The 17,217-nt window shown below is 41.2% G+C and overlaps 1 protein-coding gene across 1 annotated transcript in view; it reads right to left on the reverse strand.

The window, feature by feature from the left end:
* The window catches only part of LOC135210062 (WD repeat-containing protein 35-like), a 95,963-nt gene extending 80,474 nt beyond the window's left edge, over window positions 1-15,489 (reverse strand). Inside the window, 10 exon segments of the mRNA XM_064242858.1 lie at window positions 2,461-2,589; window positions 3,105-3,240; window positions 3,435-3,451; window positions 3,454-3,652; window positions 3,846-3,997; window positions 4,957-5,122; window positions 12,155-12,315; window positions 13,237-13,339; window positions 14,009-14,175; window positions 15,355-15,489. Coding sequence (XP_064098928.1) covers window positions 2,461-2,589; window positions 3,105-3,240; window positions 3,435-3,451; window positions 3,454-3,652; window positions 3,846-3,997; window positions 4,957-5,122; window positions 12,155-12,315; window positions 13,237-13,339; window positions 14,009-14,128 — 1,183 coding nt within the window. The 5' untranslated portion in view covers window positions 14,129-14,175; window positions 15,355-15,489.
* Between the last annotated feature and the right edge of the window lie 1,728 nt (window positions 15,490-17,217).

Here is a 17,217-nt window from a genome sequence, read left to right on the forward strand (position 1 = left end):
CAACTGGACGTCCCGGGTAGCGGGCGCCCTCATCCACACTCGACGGATCGAGAGAGAGAAGGACTCCGCTACCCCCCCCGCAGCGGAAGGGGCGCAAACCGTGGGGGTGGCCGGGGGGGCAGGAAAGAGGACGAAGTGTCCGTTACCAAAGGAGTCACTGGGACTTTCCGATGACTTCTTGGGCGGCCTAAGTCTCTTCCTGCCCTCGTACAGCACCCACTGCGCCTCGGACCAATGCATACTAAACGTTACACAGGGCTCGTTGCGGGAGGCACTCTCGCCCCCGACAAACAAGTACAAACCTCGTGAGGATCATACATCGCACAAACGATCTAAATCCCCCACATCTACGCCCCTCCAGCCCGGGCACCACTCTACGGCGACCTGGGGGGCGTGGTGAAATCTCCATTTTCTTCTTCACTCATCACAATGATTAACAAAAGAAATGCAAAAGTACTTACAATCACTCGATTTATACAGAAAGAGAGGGCAAATACTCAAACTCAAAGCAAACGACAAAGCGGGCAGAGCGATGACGAGCACGTCCTTCCCACACACGGCCGAAAGCAAAAGAGATTTGTTTACCTCCCAGTCGTGCGGCGCGCGCACGATCGGACAAGCAGTTAACTACCGTTTCTCCCCTTGTTCGAAGCTTACGACCGTTCCAGCTGCCGCTAGCTACTCCTATTGTTAAAGGACCGAGGGGTTTTGTATTTTACGTCTCGGAACAAAAGTGCATTTTATGATGTTAAATTCATAAAAAAAACAGGAATTTGTGGATATTTATCATAAAAAAATACCGCGAATGCGCGAATAATGCAGGGAAACGTTCCCGAGAGAAATCCGCGAATGTGTGAGTCCGCGAATCTGGAGAACGCGAATACGGGGGGTCCATTGTATATCTTTAGCGATATTACTGCATTTTATGGTAAAATAATATATACAGTACTAGTTTACAAATAATATTAAGTTTAATAAGATTAAAAAGTAACAATAACCTCTCTCTCTCTCTTTTACTTACATATGTTTATTTGTTTTGTAGTATAAATAAATGATTTACCTTATAACTTATTTTCAAATGTTAATAAGATTAATTAAAAATAGCGATTCCCAGTCTTTTTATCCACGTGGAGGAAGGTGGGCGGGGGAGCAAATGACAGTTTGATATACGAATTGGTGGAGGGAAAGGAGTCCGAGTCTAGGAGTTTCTCTCTCTCTCTCTCTCTCTCTCTCTATCTCTCTCAGAAATAATTCATAATTTCACTCTTGATGGTCAGATATATGATGTTGCCATTCACTGGTCTCTCTCTCTCTCTGTTATTGGCTGCAGGTATATATTGTTAATGGTAAAATGTTTAAGATGACTTTGAAATGATATTAATAATATAACCTCAAAGATTAATACAGTAATAGGTTAGTAATTTTAGGTATATTTGAAGTAGGATGTTATTAAAGGTATACATTTGGTATCTGAACTTTCAAGATAAGCAGTTATAAGCATTTTTTGTGGTAGTTTTAACTATTCGGGGGTTTTAACTATTCACGGGGGTGTCTGGTACACATCCCCCCAAATACGGGGAGAACACTGTATTGTCACATTACGCAATGGGGAGGAGCCAAGAAAGATGATGAAAAGAGATATACAAACTAACAAGAGCTACCTCACGTGGCCATAGAAAGATATAGTACACTTAAGTTAGAAAAAGTCAAGACCTACAATACCTCAAATATTTTTTTTTTCTCTGTAAGTATGCATTAGCGACAATAATGTATTGAGAAGTGTTTTGTTATCACGTGCTTTACCCGGGAAAAATATTGATATAATAGATTTCCCATAATGGTTGTAAGTGTAATAATACCCAATTACCTTTACATAGCCTATTCATTCATGTGTGCAAATCTCAGATTTCACATTCTTAGCATATAATGAAGAGGACCTGCTATTCTTAGTACGTTGGTGCATGCACGTTTCCTCATGTCCTTAATGTGCAGCATGAGCAGCTAGCCAAGACAGAATATTAGTGGTATCAAGAGTAATGGACATGTAATATTGCAACCCTAAAATACCCTTTTAACCTTCAATGTCTATTAATAGTCTTCAGTGATGTAGATCCTATATGATCCAAGGCCACTTTCTAAACTGCTTTTCTGTCAATGCTGTCACACAAAGTGACAATATCACAAATAGCCCTTACTAACCTGCTAATAATGTTGACCATTTTTCTAAAGCACTTCCTCATAAAAGTTTGTTCTTAAAGGTGTTAGTACTGCACAGGAACTGCAGAGGAATTTAAAATCTTCCACAGACTTATTCTGGAAATACCAATCCTAAAGCTAAGAGATACAAGGGTCTTGCTTTGTACTTTTATTCCATAGAGTTGTCTTAGTAAACCAACTTTACACTTCTACTTTGTTTTTGATAAACAAAGGAATGAATGACCATCTATAACATTTACTTACTTGCCAATTCAAGAGAACTATGGGCTTTGGGTGTCTTGAAATGCCAGAGGTAAAAGTTTTCCTTGGAAGCAGCAAAGACATAACTGCTGCTCATGGCCAAATAATGTGGTTCAATATCTATATATTTACCTGAAAAAATAAAACAGTAAGAAATAACACTCTGATAAACTAGGATGTATAAGACATGCAAAACAAAAAACAAATTTCAATATGTGAAAAGATTGACGGCCGAGTTGAACATCATAGTAAAATAAGTAAATAAATCACATAAGGGAAAAAAACATCATGGGCAAGATACTACAGTACATCTACATAAATTATGCCAACAATTTGCATAAACATTAATTTTACCGAAGTTAAAAAAAAGTTCATATGAGAAAAAAGGCTACAGGAAAACTCACAAAATCATGGAGAAAAGGAATACGTAGAAAAAGATCTACACCTGATGTGAATTCAGGAAAAAAAAGAGATGAGAATAAGTCTAGCCCCATAACGAGAAAAGCTGATGAAAATATATTCATAATGATGAAACAAAACCTTCGTTTAATCATACTATCCACAGAATCTTACTCTACTGCTTAATGTATCTGACAAATTGACAATTTTCATAATAAACAAAAAAAAAATTGTCCTCATCTACTTACTATCTACTGGAGTTCCAATAGCATTGCATAAAATAAGTCCAAACTGTCCTGAACCATCATCAGTTCGTACAGCCAAAACACAGTGCTCCCCTGATGATGACATTCCCATTAAGTACTTGATGTGCTTAATAAAATGCTGTCATGGAGATAAAAATCAAAGCCTTATTTCTGTTCTATGTAGCTGTAGTAATCAAATTTATTGACGAAAATGTAAATGAAAAGATTCCTGCATATGAATACAATAATCAAAACTGCTCATCAAACAGAATCTGGTTTACAGAAGAATATATGATGCTCAATAATCAAATTAAAACAGGGTTTTATTCTCACCTCATTGTTTCTGGTATCCAAAATGTTACACAAGTTTCACTGCGGTCAGGCTTTGTATAGGTGTATACAACAGTATTAGCAAAATAGCACCATCTGTAGTCTGGACGGATGTTTGCGAAATATATGAACGAGTCCACAGCCAAAGCAATCCTAAGTGATCCACCTTCCCAAGAACAAGCTGTTATCTGCTTACCAGGAACTTTCAGAGTACGGAGATGCTACAGAAAATGTTCAACCATATAAATAATACAGTAATATTACTTTGGGTAAACAGTAAACATAGTACAGTAGTACATGTATAATGTTATCTCGACAAAAAGTTAAAAAAAATGTTTTCATATAAACTTCATACATAAGCATCTAAAAGCTTTCAAAATTAACAATACAGAGCTTTAACTGCTGAAGACTTACCTCAACCAAACGGGTGTATAAGAATTGGACAACATTACAGTCTTTATCTCCCATACCAGTCAACTGTAAATGTACAGCAACAGCTATAACACTACCATTGTGGTTCCACTGGCTGGAGCAAACAGTCATTCCAGTATCAATCAGGACAGGCACTGAAATTGAATGCTAAAAATATAGAATATTCAACCTTAATACAGTAGACATTTTTTACAGCAGTAAAATAAAAAAATCAATATTGACAAAATCTTATTAATATAACAATAACTAAAACTTGAAAATGCACTCATATACTATATGAAACAGAAAAGCTATTATAGTTTAATAATTGTTGTATAAAGATGTCCATGAAACATTATTAGCTTAAGGAATCAATACAATTTTGTTTTTAATATGTACTATCATTATCATGATCTAAGAATAGGTGAAGAACCAATCATGTGTGTGTGCATATATTCCTTCTTTGTAAAAAGAAGCTTTTACCAACTTGATCAGTTAAGACTGAAGAGGCCAATTGATCAAGCTGGCAAAAGCTTCTTTAGACAGAGAAAGAAAGAAAAAATGCACGAACATAAAACTGTGGACTTTCTTTGCCCATAAGTATGCTTAAGAAGTATTTTAAATCAATTTATATATTTGACTTGAATGTGTGCCTTGGGATCTCACTTGAAAAGATGGAGGTAACAGCAATCATTATTCAGTATTATTATTTTGTAAGAGCAATTTAGTAGTGATCGTTTGTTAATACTAATAAACTATCACAATAATAAACAAAGTAATAAAGTAATAAACTGTCCATAATCATCTTTACCCAAATCACTCTTTTAAGTGAACCTTAAAGACAAAATCAAATATAATCACCATGCATCTCAACACCACTTAGGGCACTGGCAATAGATCCAGGCACTAAATTTTGGAAGTGGCTGGTGATTACCCAAATTAACTTTTTCATTTTATAACGTCCATTTTATCTCATTACAGGATTTGGGAAGTCTGTAGGGGTTAAAAAAATATGGCATAACCTAATTCTGGCTCCTAACCATACTGTATAACCAAACACAGTACAAATATGCTCTCACTTCAAGTAATGTTGTAATTACTATCCGCGACTTACTATCATCGCTTTCATTCCGCATTATTTGCATTCTGCCATTGTCATAGCATATTGAAAGAGTAGGACAATCTGGTTCAACATAACCATTGCTTCCATTGTACCAAGTAAGCCCAACTATAGTTGCTCCAAGACCCATGCTCCCCAGGCACTGGATGTTGAGACGACTCTAACAAAACAAAACAAAATTAATTTATGTATTAATCAGTCTATAACAAACTGCATAATACACATGAAAAGAAGTCAAGCCTACTCATATGTACATGTAAGTAGGCATGAAAAAACCCAAGCAACTTGTTATTGCTGAGAGTAAGGGTTAACCATAATTATAAATTTATACACTAAGACAGTAAAATGACAAATTTTCTAAGACAATTTGTATTTTTCATAGCTACAAACCTGAGGTCTTAACGTTAAACTGCCCACCTCTCTGTTTAAGTCATCCTGAGTTGGGAAAGACTGGCTTAGGTGCGTGGTCCTCGACCACTCTTCACCCGATCTACGCATACGTTGCCAGATATCACAAGATTCCTTGCTTTCATCTGCTTTGTAACCGGATCCAGCTAGGCGCTATAAATTATTCTATTGTTAAGACCTCAGGTTTGTAGCTATGAAAAATACAAATTGTCTTAGAAAATTTGTCATTTGTTCATATGTGTGAACAAACCTTCGGTCTTAACAATAGGATAGACTAATACTGGAGGGAGGGAGGTATAAGACATCCTAGACTGGCTGGGGGCCTACCCACCAGTCCAGCTCTCAAAAGAAATAGTTCTTGGAGAGGGACTGAAGCCTGTTGAGAAGCAAGATAAATTGATATCTAACCACTCAGAACCTGAGTGATGTACAATGATACATGGGATAACCATTGTACAGGGAACGAAAGAGAAACTTTGACTGTCCAATAACAAACCAAGACACTAGGGTTTGTATTACTCCCAACTCCTTACCAAGGAGTGGAGCCTATGCTACCAAATAGTGGGTAAGATATTTGTATACTGCACGACCACACTACCAGTATGACTACCTTACTCACCTGTATCAGACCAGTCCAGCAAATGACGTGTCTATTCCTTAAACTGCCCAAAGGAAGAAGGAAAGGTACAAGAGAAAGAAGGAGACCAGCCAACTCACTCATTCTCTCATCCACACAATCATCTTAGGTAAGATACAAAGGTGCCTTGTTAAGGGCAACTATGAGTTACACAACCTGTTGGGCAGCCACCACAGGACCCTGGGAAAACATGTCCGTAGATCTGTGGGCAACATCCTTAAGATAGGAGGTGAATGTGGACTGGCGTAACCAAGTACCATCGCTCAGCACTCTATGTACAACTCTATGTACAGATAAGTTCTTTTTGAAAGCCAGAGAGGGATCAATACCTCTAACGTCATGTGCTCTAGCCTGCACAGATGTGGTGGTGGAATCATCACGAGTCAAGTATGCCTGTCTGATGGCTTCCCGTATCCAAAAAGAGATAGTATTCTTAGACACCTCTTTCTTTGTACGGCCTGTGCTAACAAAAATTCTGTGGCAACCTGGTCCAAGGTGCCGAGTCCTTTTGAGATAGCAACGCAGGGCCCAGACAGGGCACAACAAAAGCTCTTGAGCATCACCACCCACAAAGTCAGTCAGTGATGGAATGGAAAACTAAGTGAACCTGTCATCATGCACCAAGGGATTTTGGGTCTTGGCCACGAATTCCAGGACAAATTCAAAGGACATTGACCCCCAAACCCTGGTGTGCTTCACCTCATAGCTCAGACCGTGGAGCTCTCCTACCCTCTTGGAAGATGCCAAAGCCAAAAGGAAAACTGTATTGAGCGTCAGGTTCCTGTCAGATTAGCGACGCAAGGGCTCATATGGACTCTTAGTGAAGCTCTTAAGAACCAAGGAAACATCCCAAGTGGAGGCTTGAGTTCTCTAGGAGAACTCAGACTGCTCAAACCCCTTAACTAGCGGGGAAAGTTCCCAGGAAGAGGAGATGTTGATACCCTAAAGGCGTAACACCAAACTCAGTGCTGCCCTGTAGCCTCTAATAGCGGAAATGGACAAACATTTCTCTTCTCTGAGGAAGGTTAAAAACTCTGCTATTCGCTGAATAGAGGTCGCGAGTGGAGAAAAACCCGTTTACGACACCAATCACAGTAGATCGCCCATTTGCCTTGGTAAACTGCAGAGGTCGACTTTCTAAGACTGCTGGACATGTGCCCAGCTGCTCTCTGAGAAAAGCCTCTTGCTCGGAGGAGATACTTGACAGCCTCCAACCGTGAAGAGACAGGGATTCTACCAACTGGTGGAACCTTTCCGCATGGGGCTGACACAGATGTCGCCAAGGGGGAATCTCCCTCGAAACCTCTGACAACAACAACAGCAGATCTGGAAACCATTCCGCCTGAGGCCACAGAGGGGCTACCAAAGTCATCCTTAGACCCTGTGAACTCCTTAGCCTGTTCAGAACCTGACAGATCAAACAAAACGGTGGGAAGGCATATACCTCCAGGTTGTTCCAGGGATGTTGGAATGCATCTTCTGCCAATGCTAGAGGATCACGAACTACTGAACAGAACACTTCCAGCTTCCTGTTGAAGCCTGTCGCGAAAAGGTCCAGCATGAGTCTCCCCCAAATCTGGTAAAGCTTGTCTCCCACCACTTAATGAAGGGACCACTCTGTGCCTAGGATCTGATCCTGGTGACTGAGTTTGTCTGCGACCACGTTCCATTTCCCTGGGATATACCTGGCTGAGAGCTCTACCAAAATGCCGAATGCCCACTGGTAAAGCAACGACGGTCAAGGCGTGAAGTTGATGTGAAACCAGGCCTCCCTGTTTGTTCACATAATCTACCACCGCAGTGTTGTCTGACATGAGAACGACCCAGAAAAGCCGCCTTCAACTCCAAGACGTTGATGAGGGACCAGCTTTCTCCAGGGAAGATAACACTCCCAGAAGAACCTACCACCGATGAGCTGACTGATGTGACTGACAGGAAGTTGCACGCTACCGGCCGCAACTTCTCCAATCTCTGATCCGACGGGAAATCTTTTGTCAACGTCGTATTGATGACCATGCCCAGGTAGAGAATCCTTTGAGTGAGTACAAGGTTCGACTTTTCCTGGTTGACTAATATGCCCAGGTCCAAATGGAACCGAAGTAGACGATCCCTGTCCTACAGCAGCTTCTCCCTGGAAACTGCCAAGACTAACCAATCGTCGAGGTACCTCAGCAAATGGATCCCCTGAGCATGGACCCAACTTGACACAAGAGAGAAGACCCTTGTGAACACTTGAGGGGCTGTCGTCAGCCCAAAGCACAAGACTTTGAACTCGAAGATCTTGTCCGCTAGAGAGAAGCAAAGGAACTTCCTGGACGTGGGATGAACAGGGATCTGGAAGTATGCGTCCCTTAAGTCTATCGACAGCATGAAGTCGCCTTCCCTCATGGCTGCCAACACCGAGCACAGGGTCTCCATCTTGAACAGTGTCTTCCTGATGAGGTGATTCAAGGTGGATGAGTCGATCACAGGCCTCCATCCACCCGACGCCTTGGGCACCAAGAAGATGTGACTGTAAAACCACATGGATGGCCACACTTCTTCCTCTATCGCATCCTTGTCCAGCAAAGAGCCTAGAACTTCAGAGAATCTGGAGGATATGCCTTTCTGAGCTGCGGCTTGTCCGACAGAGGAAGAGAGACATCGAATAGTAGCAGGTATCCCACCCGAAGGACATCTGCCACCCAACTTCTCCACCCCATAACTCTGCCACTAGCCCCAATGGCCAGCCAGGCACCTCTCCACCCGTGGCGCAGGAGAGGGAGAGGTGCCTAACCTACTGACAGCCCCCTTTACCTCTGCCCCTTGGGCCCCTTCTTGGCTTAAAGGAACGAGAGCGAAAGGGGCATTGATCTTCAGACTTAGGCTGTGTCGAACGGGGAGGCCCTACCAAACTCGAGGTTTTTGATGGCCTACCACGCGACGATCTCCTCGACTGCTGCTGGACCGGGGGAGGAGGAGGAGCCAGATGTCTCCAAGGACAAGACTCCGACTAAGACACGGCCTTGGTGCACCAGTCGGTCTTTGGTGTCAGCCTGGCACCAGTCTATCGCATTTTCAAGTTCTGTCCGAGGAAACAAAAACTGGGACCAACAGATCTCCGTTCCTCAATGCCAGCAAAGACTCTGTGCCGAGCGACGTCTCCATAGTAGACAAAGCCGCATCCCTCCTAATCAGAAGAAGATTAGCCCATAAATTGGCACTGAGGTGTGCCAAATATGAAAACGCCTTGCCCCCGGACTGCAATAGACTGGCAAGTGAGGCGGCACTCACCAACCCTTCCAGGGACCTGTCAGAAGCTACCTTGGCAATAACCACAGACCAGAGGTCCAGCCAAGAAACCATCTGTAATATGGAGGCTGCCGTAGATTCCAAAGCCGAGGCATCTTGCGGAGACAAGGACAGAGTCACCGACCTCACCTGTTCCAAAGTCAAACCTGGCTTCAGGCGAATGTCTGGGTTAAGGTGGCATGACAACAAAAATGCAGAGCTCGTAGCATAGTACTTCCTATGTCCCGTGAGACGAAGGGGTAGTAGTTTGGTAGAGCCCCTAGAGCGAAGCGACCCGTCCCGGTCAGAAACAGAGGCGTTAACCTTCTGCAAGACCGACTAAACGTGGCCCGACAAAGGAAGCTGAAGAGATGATTTGGGGTCCTAAGTAGCTCCTACCAAGGCTTCCAAGCAAGAAAGAGTGTAAGATGACCAAGCCTGGGACCTACTTTCCAAATTGTTAAACCCACAAATGAGATCAACAACTTCCGAAAAGGAAGACAGAAACTCCTGCGTGTCTCCCTCTTCCTGCTCCGACACTGAAGACCGATGACGAGGAGGGTAGGTAGGCTCTTCTAATGCGCCTTCTCCACCAAAATTGACGGAAGGGTTAGCAGCCAAACAGTCCAAAACCCTTACTAACCTGTCTGGGCTAGGTCCAAGCATCGGCCTCCGAGATGGACCCACTGCAACACTAGGAACATCACTTACCTCAACAAACGACTTCTCATGTCCATGAATGGTCACGGGCGTGGTGGTCGTACGTACGTGAGATGGGGGGGAAACTTGAACACTCGAGATCGACAGAGAATCCCTTAGAGTCGAACTCTTGGAAGCACCAGTGAGAGAGGCAGGCAAACACTCCAGCTGCACCAACTCTGTGCTCACTACCTTCGACCTCTTGACAGGTGCCTCCAGAGCTTTACGGCGACTAATAGGCCTTGGAGAAGAAGGAACACTAACATCACGTGCACGGGCAGGGGAGGTTGCAACAAGCTCGTAATGTGCAAGGATGGGGGGGGTTGCACATTCTTGATTCGAGGCAGAGGACGAAGCAACCCCTGCAGAACGCACACCACTAACACTGCCCGAAACCACAGCACTCTCAGGAACACGTCCACGTTGTTCCTCCCTCGAAGGCGAAGGAAGGGCAAAGTCCTTAGCCTTCCAACGCTTGATAAGTGACGAGGCGTAGAGGGGGAAGAGGGAGAGGAAGACAGCACTAGTTTCTTATGCGCACTCTTCTCGGGAGGCAGGGACGAAGCAACACGTTTCCTACCAGTCCTCCCAACTGATAAGACAGCCATCTTCACATCCAATACAGAGTCTAACCTCTGAAGCACTGCCTGGCATATGACCTCTGACTGATGTGCCAGAGAAGGCTCCGAAGACAAGGAAGGGAGATGTTCGAACTGGATGGCAGTGATGATGTCACGGCTGAGCAAGACAGATCAGAGGAGACGACTAGGAGAGACATCATCGATGCGAGTGACGTCACAAGCGGCGGCGACGTCACGGTTTCCCCTCAGTGCAAGGGGGAGAGAGATGCCACTGGCGGAGGAATACACATACATGGAAATGCTAGCAACCCCTCCAAGGACGGGGTACCCCCTAGCCCAAGCGTCTTCCAAATCGCCGCCATTTTGGATGCCTCTGACACTGGAAGAGAAGAGATTGATGGAAAAACCTCACCCTTCTCAGGAACCAAATAAACTCCCAAGGAAGAGGGGCTACATTACAAATATTACCCTGGCAACCTCCTGATACTTCCATCGACGAATCAATGGAAGAAAAGGAAGGAGATGCAGGGACAACGCCATTATGGGGTTGACTACTGCAGGAGACGAAACATCAGGAATAGGAGCAAATCCTTCCCAAGTAGGAAGAGTCGAGACTCTCCGATGTTCCCTCTTGCCATAAAACTACCTCCACTGCTCTTTAGGCCATGCCTGGGATTCTGTGCAAGGATTCGTAATGGTAAAAAAATTCGAACGACACCTACTGCATGTGATGTGAGGGTTGGTCACTGCCGAAGCCAAAAAACCAGAACACGGAAAACTAGGTACTCCGGGGCACAGACGCTGACGCTGAGAAGGAGCAGAAGCAGCCATAATACCAGGCAAAAACACACACACACACACTAAAAGAAACAAAACGGGCAATGAACCGGGAAAAGGCCAAGAGAGTTAACAGAACTCTCACCCAGGCTGTCAAAGAAAAGACGGGCATAGGTGCGTGGTCCATGACCACTCTTCACCCGATCTACGCATGCGTTGCCAGATATCACAAGTTCCTTGCTTTCATCTGATTTTTAACTGGATCCAGCTAAGCACTAGAAATTATCCTAACTGTTAAGACCTCAGGTTTGTTTGCGTATGAACAACTAACAATATGATACTGCATTAATACTTGTATGATTTCTGTACCTAACAAATAATTATTATATACTGAGATACATAATTTGACCCTACAAAAAATGAACTGTCAATTCAATTTTCTTTTTTTTTTAATGACAATATATAATAAACTGTCATAAATTTTAGCTGTTTAAGACCATTTAATGAAAAGCAAAAAAATCAATAAAAAGTGGGTCCCTCAACTTGGACTACCTACTGCACTGTCTCTGTTCAATTAAATTACTATTTGACAAAAACCTACTGTCTTCTTCCGTAAATTTATCCTTGTCAATAATTTCACAAGGAGACAGCCAAACAAAAATAGTGTTTTGTGTCATAAATGTATTCATGGCTAGTCAGTTGTAAAACATTGCGAAGAACTTTGAGGATTTACTATGTGGAAGTTAACATCAATTACTTCAAGTTAACAAAAGGTATCCTCCACATATCTCTATTACTGTATAACATAAGAAGTACTTACCACAAATCCACCAGTGTTATCATAAACATGGACTTCGCCGTTATGAAGTGAAAACAACAGCAATCGTGAATCGGGTGACCACTCAACTCCCATCAAGTGATGTCCTTTCAATTCTTTGCCCCAAATTCGGTTACCATCAACGCTGCCTACAATTACAGCACCTGCAGGAAAAGCAATTCCATAACAATTATAATTGAATGTAGGGGTAGTTTTAGCTGGCAAAAAATTTAATTTAACATAGCCATGAAAACAGTTATTCAGTAGAGCCTATAAACTTCTGGAAGATAAGCAACTAGATGCATTCTACATATCTAAGGGCAAGTCTACACAAAGAACAAATGAGCACAAGGTAGTGATTAATGGGTGCCAGGAACTGCTGGTCTGGTAACTACTACATAAGCAGGGATACATCTTCTAAAAGAACTTGGTGCGTGGCTATCTTTCTTGTAAGATTCATCAAATATTTAATTACAACAATCGTCATATGGTGTGGTACTCATATGACTTAAGAAAAATTCGGACACTCATAACAAACTTACATCTTATTCACAAGAACACATGTTACACCATCACAGCAACCCCTTTCTTAACCCTATGGATAACCAGACTGTTGCTAGTCATGTAACTACATGCTGATTATGTTTCACCATTATTTAGGGAAGTTTTTCTTTGTCCATAGCTGGTTACAGAAATGAAGTATAAGTCATTCTGAAATAGGGCTAGGCATTTGATCATTTCAGAGTTTTTCTACAATGCACTCCTCGTGTGAGAGGGGACTGGCAAGACTAGATCTTGTCTAAACAGAGAGACTTTCCTATCATGAACAGCTGATATCCTGATACACTGAACTGATATCTTGAATTTTCTCTGATGACAAAGGTAAAATACTTGAGACCCAAATGAAGGAGGATGGTAAACTCTACTGACAAGGTCTATCTTCTCATTTAGGGGCAATGGTTTGTTTAAATATGAATACATTCAACTTGTGGCTTTTTCTCTTGTTTATGAACTTGCAGAAAGACAAACAATGTTAGAAATTATTTATACACACTGAGAAATGGGTAATGACTTCAGTTACCTACCATCCTCATAAACAATGCAAATTTTCTGTCCTTCACTGTTCCATGCCATTCCACGCACTACCGATTTATTCCTGTTGTTTATCATCTCTTCATACCATGAACCCTGGAAGACAGGCTCCAATTTACAATACAATCTCACTAAACTGCCTGAAACTTTCAAAAGAAAAAAGTACTGTTTAATAAGGCAGATAGAAAAAAATATAACTAAAATTTTATAACTTAAAAAGTAGAAGAAAAAATTAAAATGACTGTAAATGAATATGTATCCCTAAAACAAATAAAAATTTTAAAACCCATTTCAATCAAAAATACCCTCCACCTTCTGGGACCACAGATATTAGCATAAAGCAGATGTCAGCCTCATCAGCCTAAAAGGATAATTATTTATGAGTACGTAGTGTATATTTTGGATCTTACCAAATGGGAATAACCCACACAATGCAGAGCGTTATGAGAAATGTGCACTTTTAAATCACAAAGTTTATGAAAAATTTATAACTTGTCACCATCAAAATAAATTTCAATGATGTATGCCACTACAGAAAACCCCCTAGCCTTTAAAACAGGCCTCTGAATACTCTTATCTATCTATGCTCAAAAACACTGCAAAATATACAGAGCATTCACATGGTAACATCCAATTGCAAATGAGGACCGAGATCTAGTAATAACAGGAGTGGTTCTTCAGCTACTATATTACAGGTCTATACAATACCAAGTACGGTAAGTGATATATAGGGCTGCTAAAAGCCAAAATTCACTCTAAACTTACCTTATACAGCATCCATACAATAATAAGCCCACTCTGGTCAGATGACGTAAGTTTTTGATGCGATTCATTCCAAGTCACAACTTGAATTGCACCACTGTGACCTTCCAAAGTTTGATTCATGGAAAGGTTTGAAGGGGCAGCTAACCCTTTCACCTTTGTATCCTTTCCTAAAATATAAACAAAAATTATACTTTTATAAGGTCAACATTAAGAATCCTTGAAAGTTCAGAAACTTAAGTATGACAACTACATTTCCTTCTATCATCTTAAACCTGAACCATTTGATAAATAATCAACTTGGCCCCCTTAAGTGGAAGCATTTAAATCCAAATACATGCTCTGGAGATATGTAGAATAATATGTATCATACATATAAAATTTTAACCGCTGCCGCCAGCCACTGGGTCTCATTAAGGAACTGACCTCTAAATTAACTTCCTGATGGTTAACTTGCTACCTAAACATCTGAGATGAATATTGGTCACTGGTGCACATTTACCTAAGTTCAGCTCTTCTTTTTACTTTCACTATTTCCTCTGTTTACAGTTCTGTCTCTCCTTGTCTGATCATTAAAATAAAAACTTATTAAACTAGACTTCATGATACTGTTTAACTCCACTTTATTCTCTGGATTTTATGGTAATACTGTACTGCATTTCTCCAAGCAGCTAACTGAAAAAACATTGAAATTGGAAATCTGCATCCTGAAACTATTTGGGAACTAACGTAGTACATAAATTTCTGACTTGCATCAGGATCAGACCTATCTCTCAAATGAAAGGTCAAGCCACTACCAACTGATCCACACACACATCAGAAAAGAAGACTATGAGAATAACTTCCTTACTAGCCATAATACTGCTCTTATATGGTGGAGCAATAGAAAAGGCAAACAAGCAAAACTATTATATTAAACTATACAAAATCTTTGAAAATAAATATGAGCATTATCTTCTGATTATTATTCTACATTTCTCATTCTGTTGTCTCTGATAAACTCTAGTATCTTCTCAGAAACCTTATTGAACACTGATCCCAATAATCTGTACGATTTTGCTATAGTATCCGAGAAAAAAAAATGAGCTGACTTAACATCATATAAATATCAGTCTTTAACAGGAAGTTATGAGATAGCATTTTTTTTTTTTCAAAAGAAAGTTTAAGAATGAAACTTTCTTTCCAGAAAGAAAATGCTAAGGCTGTTTGGCAAGGGAGACGCCACCTTGCAAGTAAATACTAACACCACCTATTCTTGGAAGAATTAAATATTTTGTCTGATCTCAAATATACATATAACCAAGAAAGGGGGGTTTGTCCTTACAGAGACAAAAACTCAAAACACTCACCTGCCTCAAGCTTTAGAACTTTTAGCAATCCGTCATCTCCGCCACAAGCGATGTAACCTTGGTCTTTGTTCCATCCAACACATCGTAAACGAGTGTTGTTAGGAATGGCAATCTGAAGGGAAAACAACTTTGATAAAAAGAATTTCCTATATTTCCTAATTACATATTAAGTATCAATTTCCATGATCATTTCCCAAAATGTATACCGCATATAAAAAACATACCCATTTCTTACCTAACAGTTTTAAATAAAATAAACATTTGGTTCTAGAAGTTTTCACCTAAATGAGTAAAAATACCACTAGGAAAGCATAGATATTATAAAGGAGAAACTATTTTTTGTTCGAGATATACTTGACTGAAGACCAGTTATTAAAACTCTAGGAATGAAGGCCAATATAAATTAAGAACTGATCAAATTGGTTTACCTTAAATCTTGTGACCTTAGCACAGTACACAAAAGCATATTCTGAATTATATCATCGCCAAGGACATGATGCTGGGATACAGGGCAAACAGAACCCTTGTTCTTCGACAGAATGGCAACTCTTCATGCATTTTTTGTTTAACAGCATATTTTTCTCTGCCTTAGACATTAACACAGCATGGGTGTATTTAAATTCAAGTTTTTCCAGTTTGCATTCTCTGGATTAAACAATCTGTGCTACCTTAGAGAGTGAAACTGAAGAAGAGTTGTGAACTTAACGTTTAAGCTTATTTCAGCAGTTATTTGCCTACTTAGAAGTAGATCAAATACATTTCTATAGAAAAGTGGGTATGGGGAGAGAGGTGGGAAAGTCTTCGTCACCCTAGGATCACCTAGCATGAAATTGTGCATAGCAGAACGATGAGTTACAGCTATTCTGCGGCTTTGTCACTTAGGATGCTGGTAAAACGGATGCTTGGTGTCCTTGGCCTAAGGCTCACTAATCCTGTGCATTAGTCTCCTTTCAAATGGTTGATCTTCTTCAAATAGGCCTACGAGCAGTGATAGGCACCAAATGGCTGGACCAAACCCTTTATTTGTGTGTTAGTTTAATTCCAGGTAATTCTAGGCAATAACTCTGCACGAACTGCAAGGAATGTTCCCGCGAATATGTCAGCCACTAGGGATTGGGACGTCAAATGTATTTTGCCCTGTTTAGTACTAGCCCCTGGAAGTTAATTACAATCAATCCCAAAAAATAACTGTAAATTCTTAAAAGCAATCTGAATACTATAGGAAAATTGACATTTTTATGATAACATAATGTTTCATTTATACTTACCTGGTAGTTACATATAGCTAATGTCTCTGACGTCACAGCTTAATTTCAAAATGCTTGGTAGCACTAGTTGATTGGTCAGGTGATCCCTCCCCCCCCGCCCCTTACCCGGGGAAAGGGTACTAGGAACTTATTCCCAGCTAAGCTCAGATTTTTTATGCCTACCTGATCCACAGAGGGGAGGTTGGGTGGGTGGGCCTTTTGGTTAAGTGTAACTACCAGGGCAAAGCATATACGTTAAAACCAAACTTTATTTATCATAAAAATTTCATTTTTACGTATACAACTTGCCTAGTAGTTACATATAGCTGATTGGCACCTTTAGGAGGTGGGTCAGTGACAGCTAACTACTGCTTAACAGAATTCAATAAGAAGACTGAAATAGTTCCTTACCTGCTAAGGTAGCTGATTTAGCGATTATACTGCCTCTGTAATCCGCTAACCTTAGAGCAACAGGGGGGTGTATGGACCTGGTCGTTGGTTGCTTACAGGAGTGCATGTCAACCAGGGCGTGACCTGTATGTGACACGACATCCATAATGCCCCTTCTCTGGGCGCAGTACCACAATGAAGAAATAACGAGGGATCACGTAACCCC

The sequence above is a fragment of the Macrobrachium nipponense genome, chromosome 39 (genome assembly GCF_015104395.2).
Source record: "Macrobrachium nipponense isolate FS-2020 chromosome 39, ASM1510439v2, whole genome shotgun sequence".
NCBI lineage: Eukaryota > Metazoa > Arthropoda > Malacostraca > Decapoda > Palaemonidae > Macrobrachium > Macrobrachium nipponense.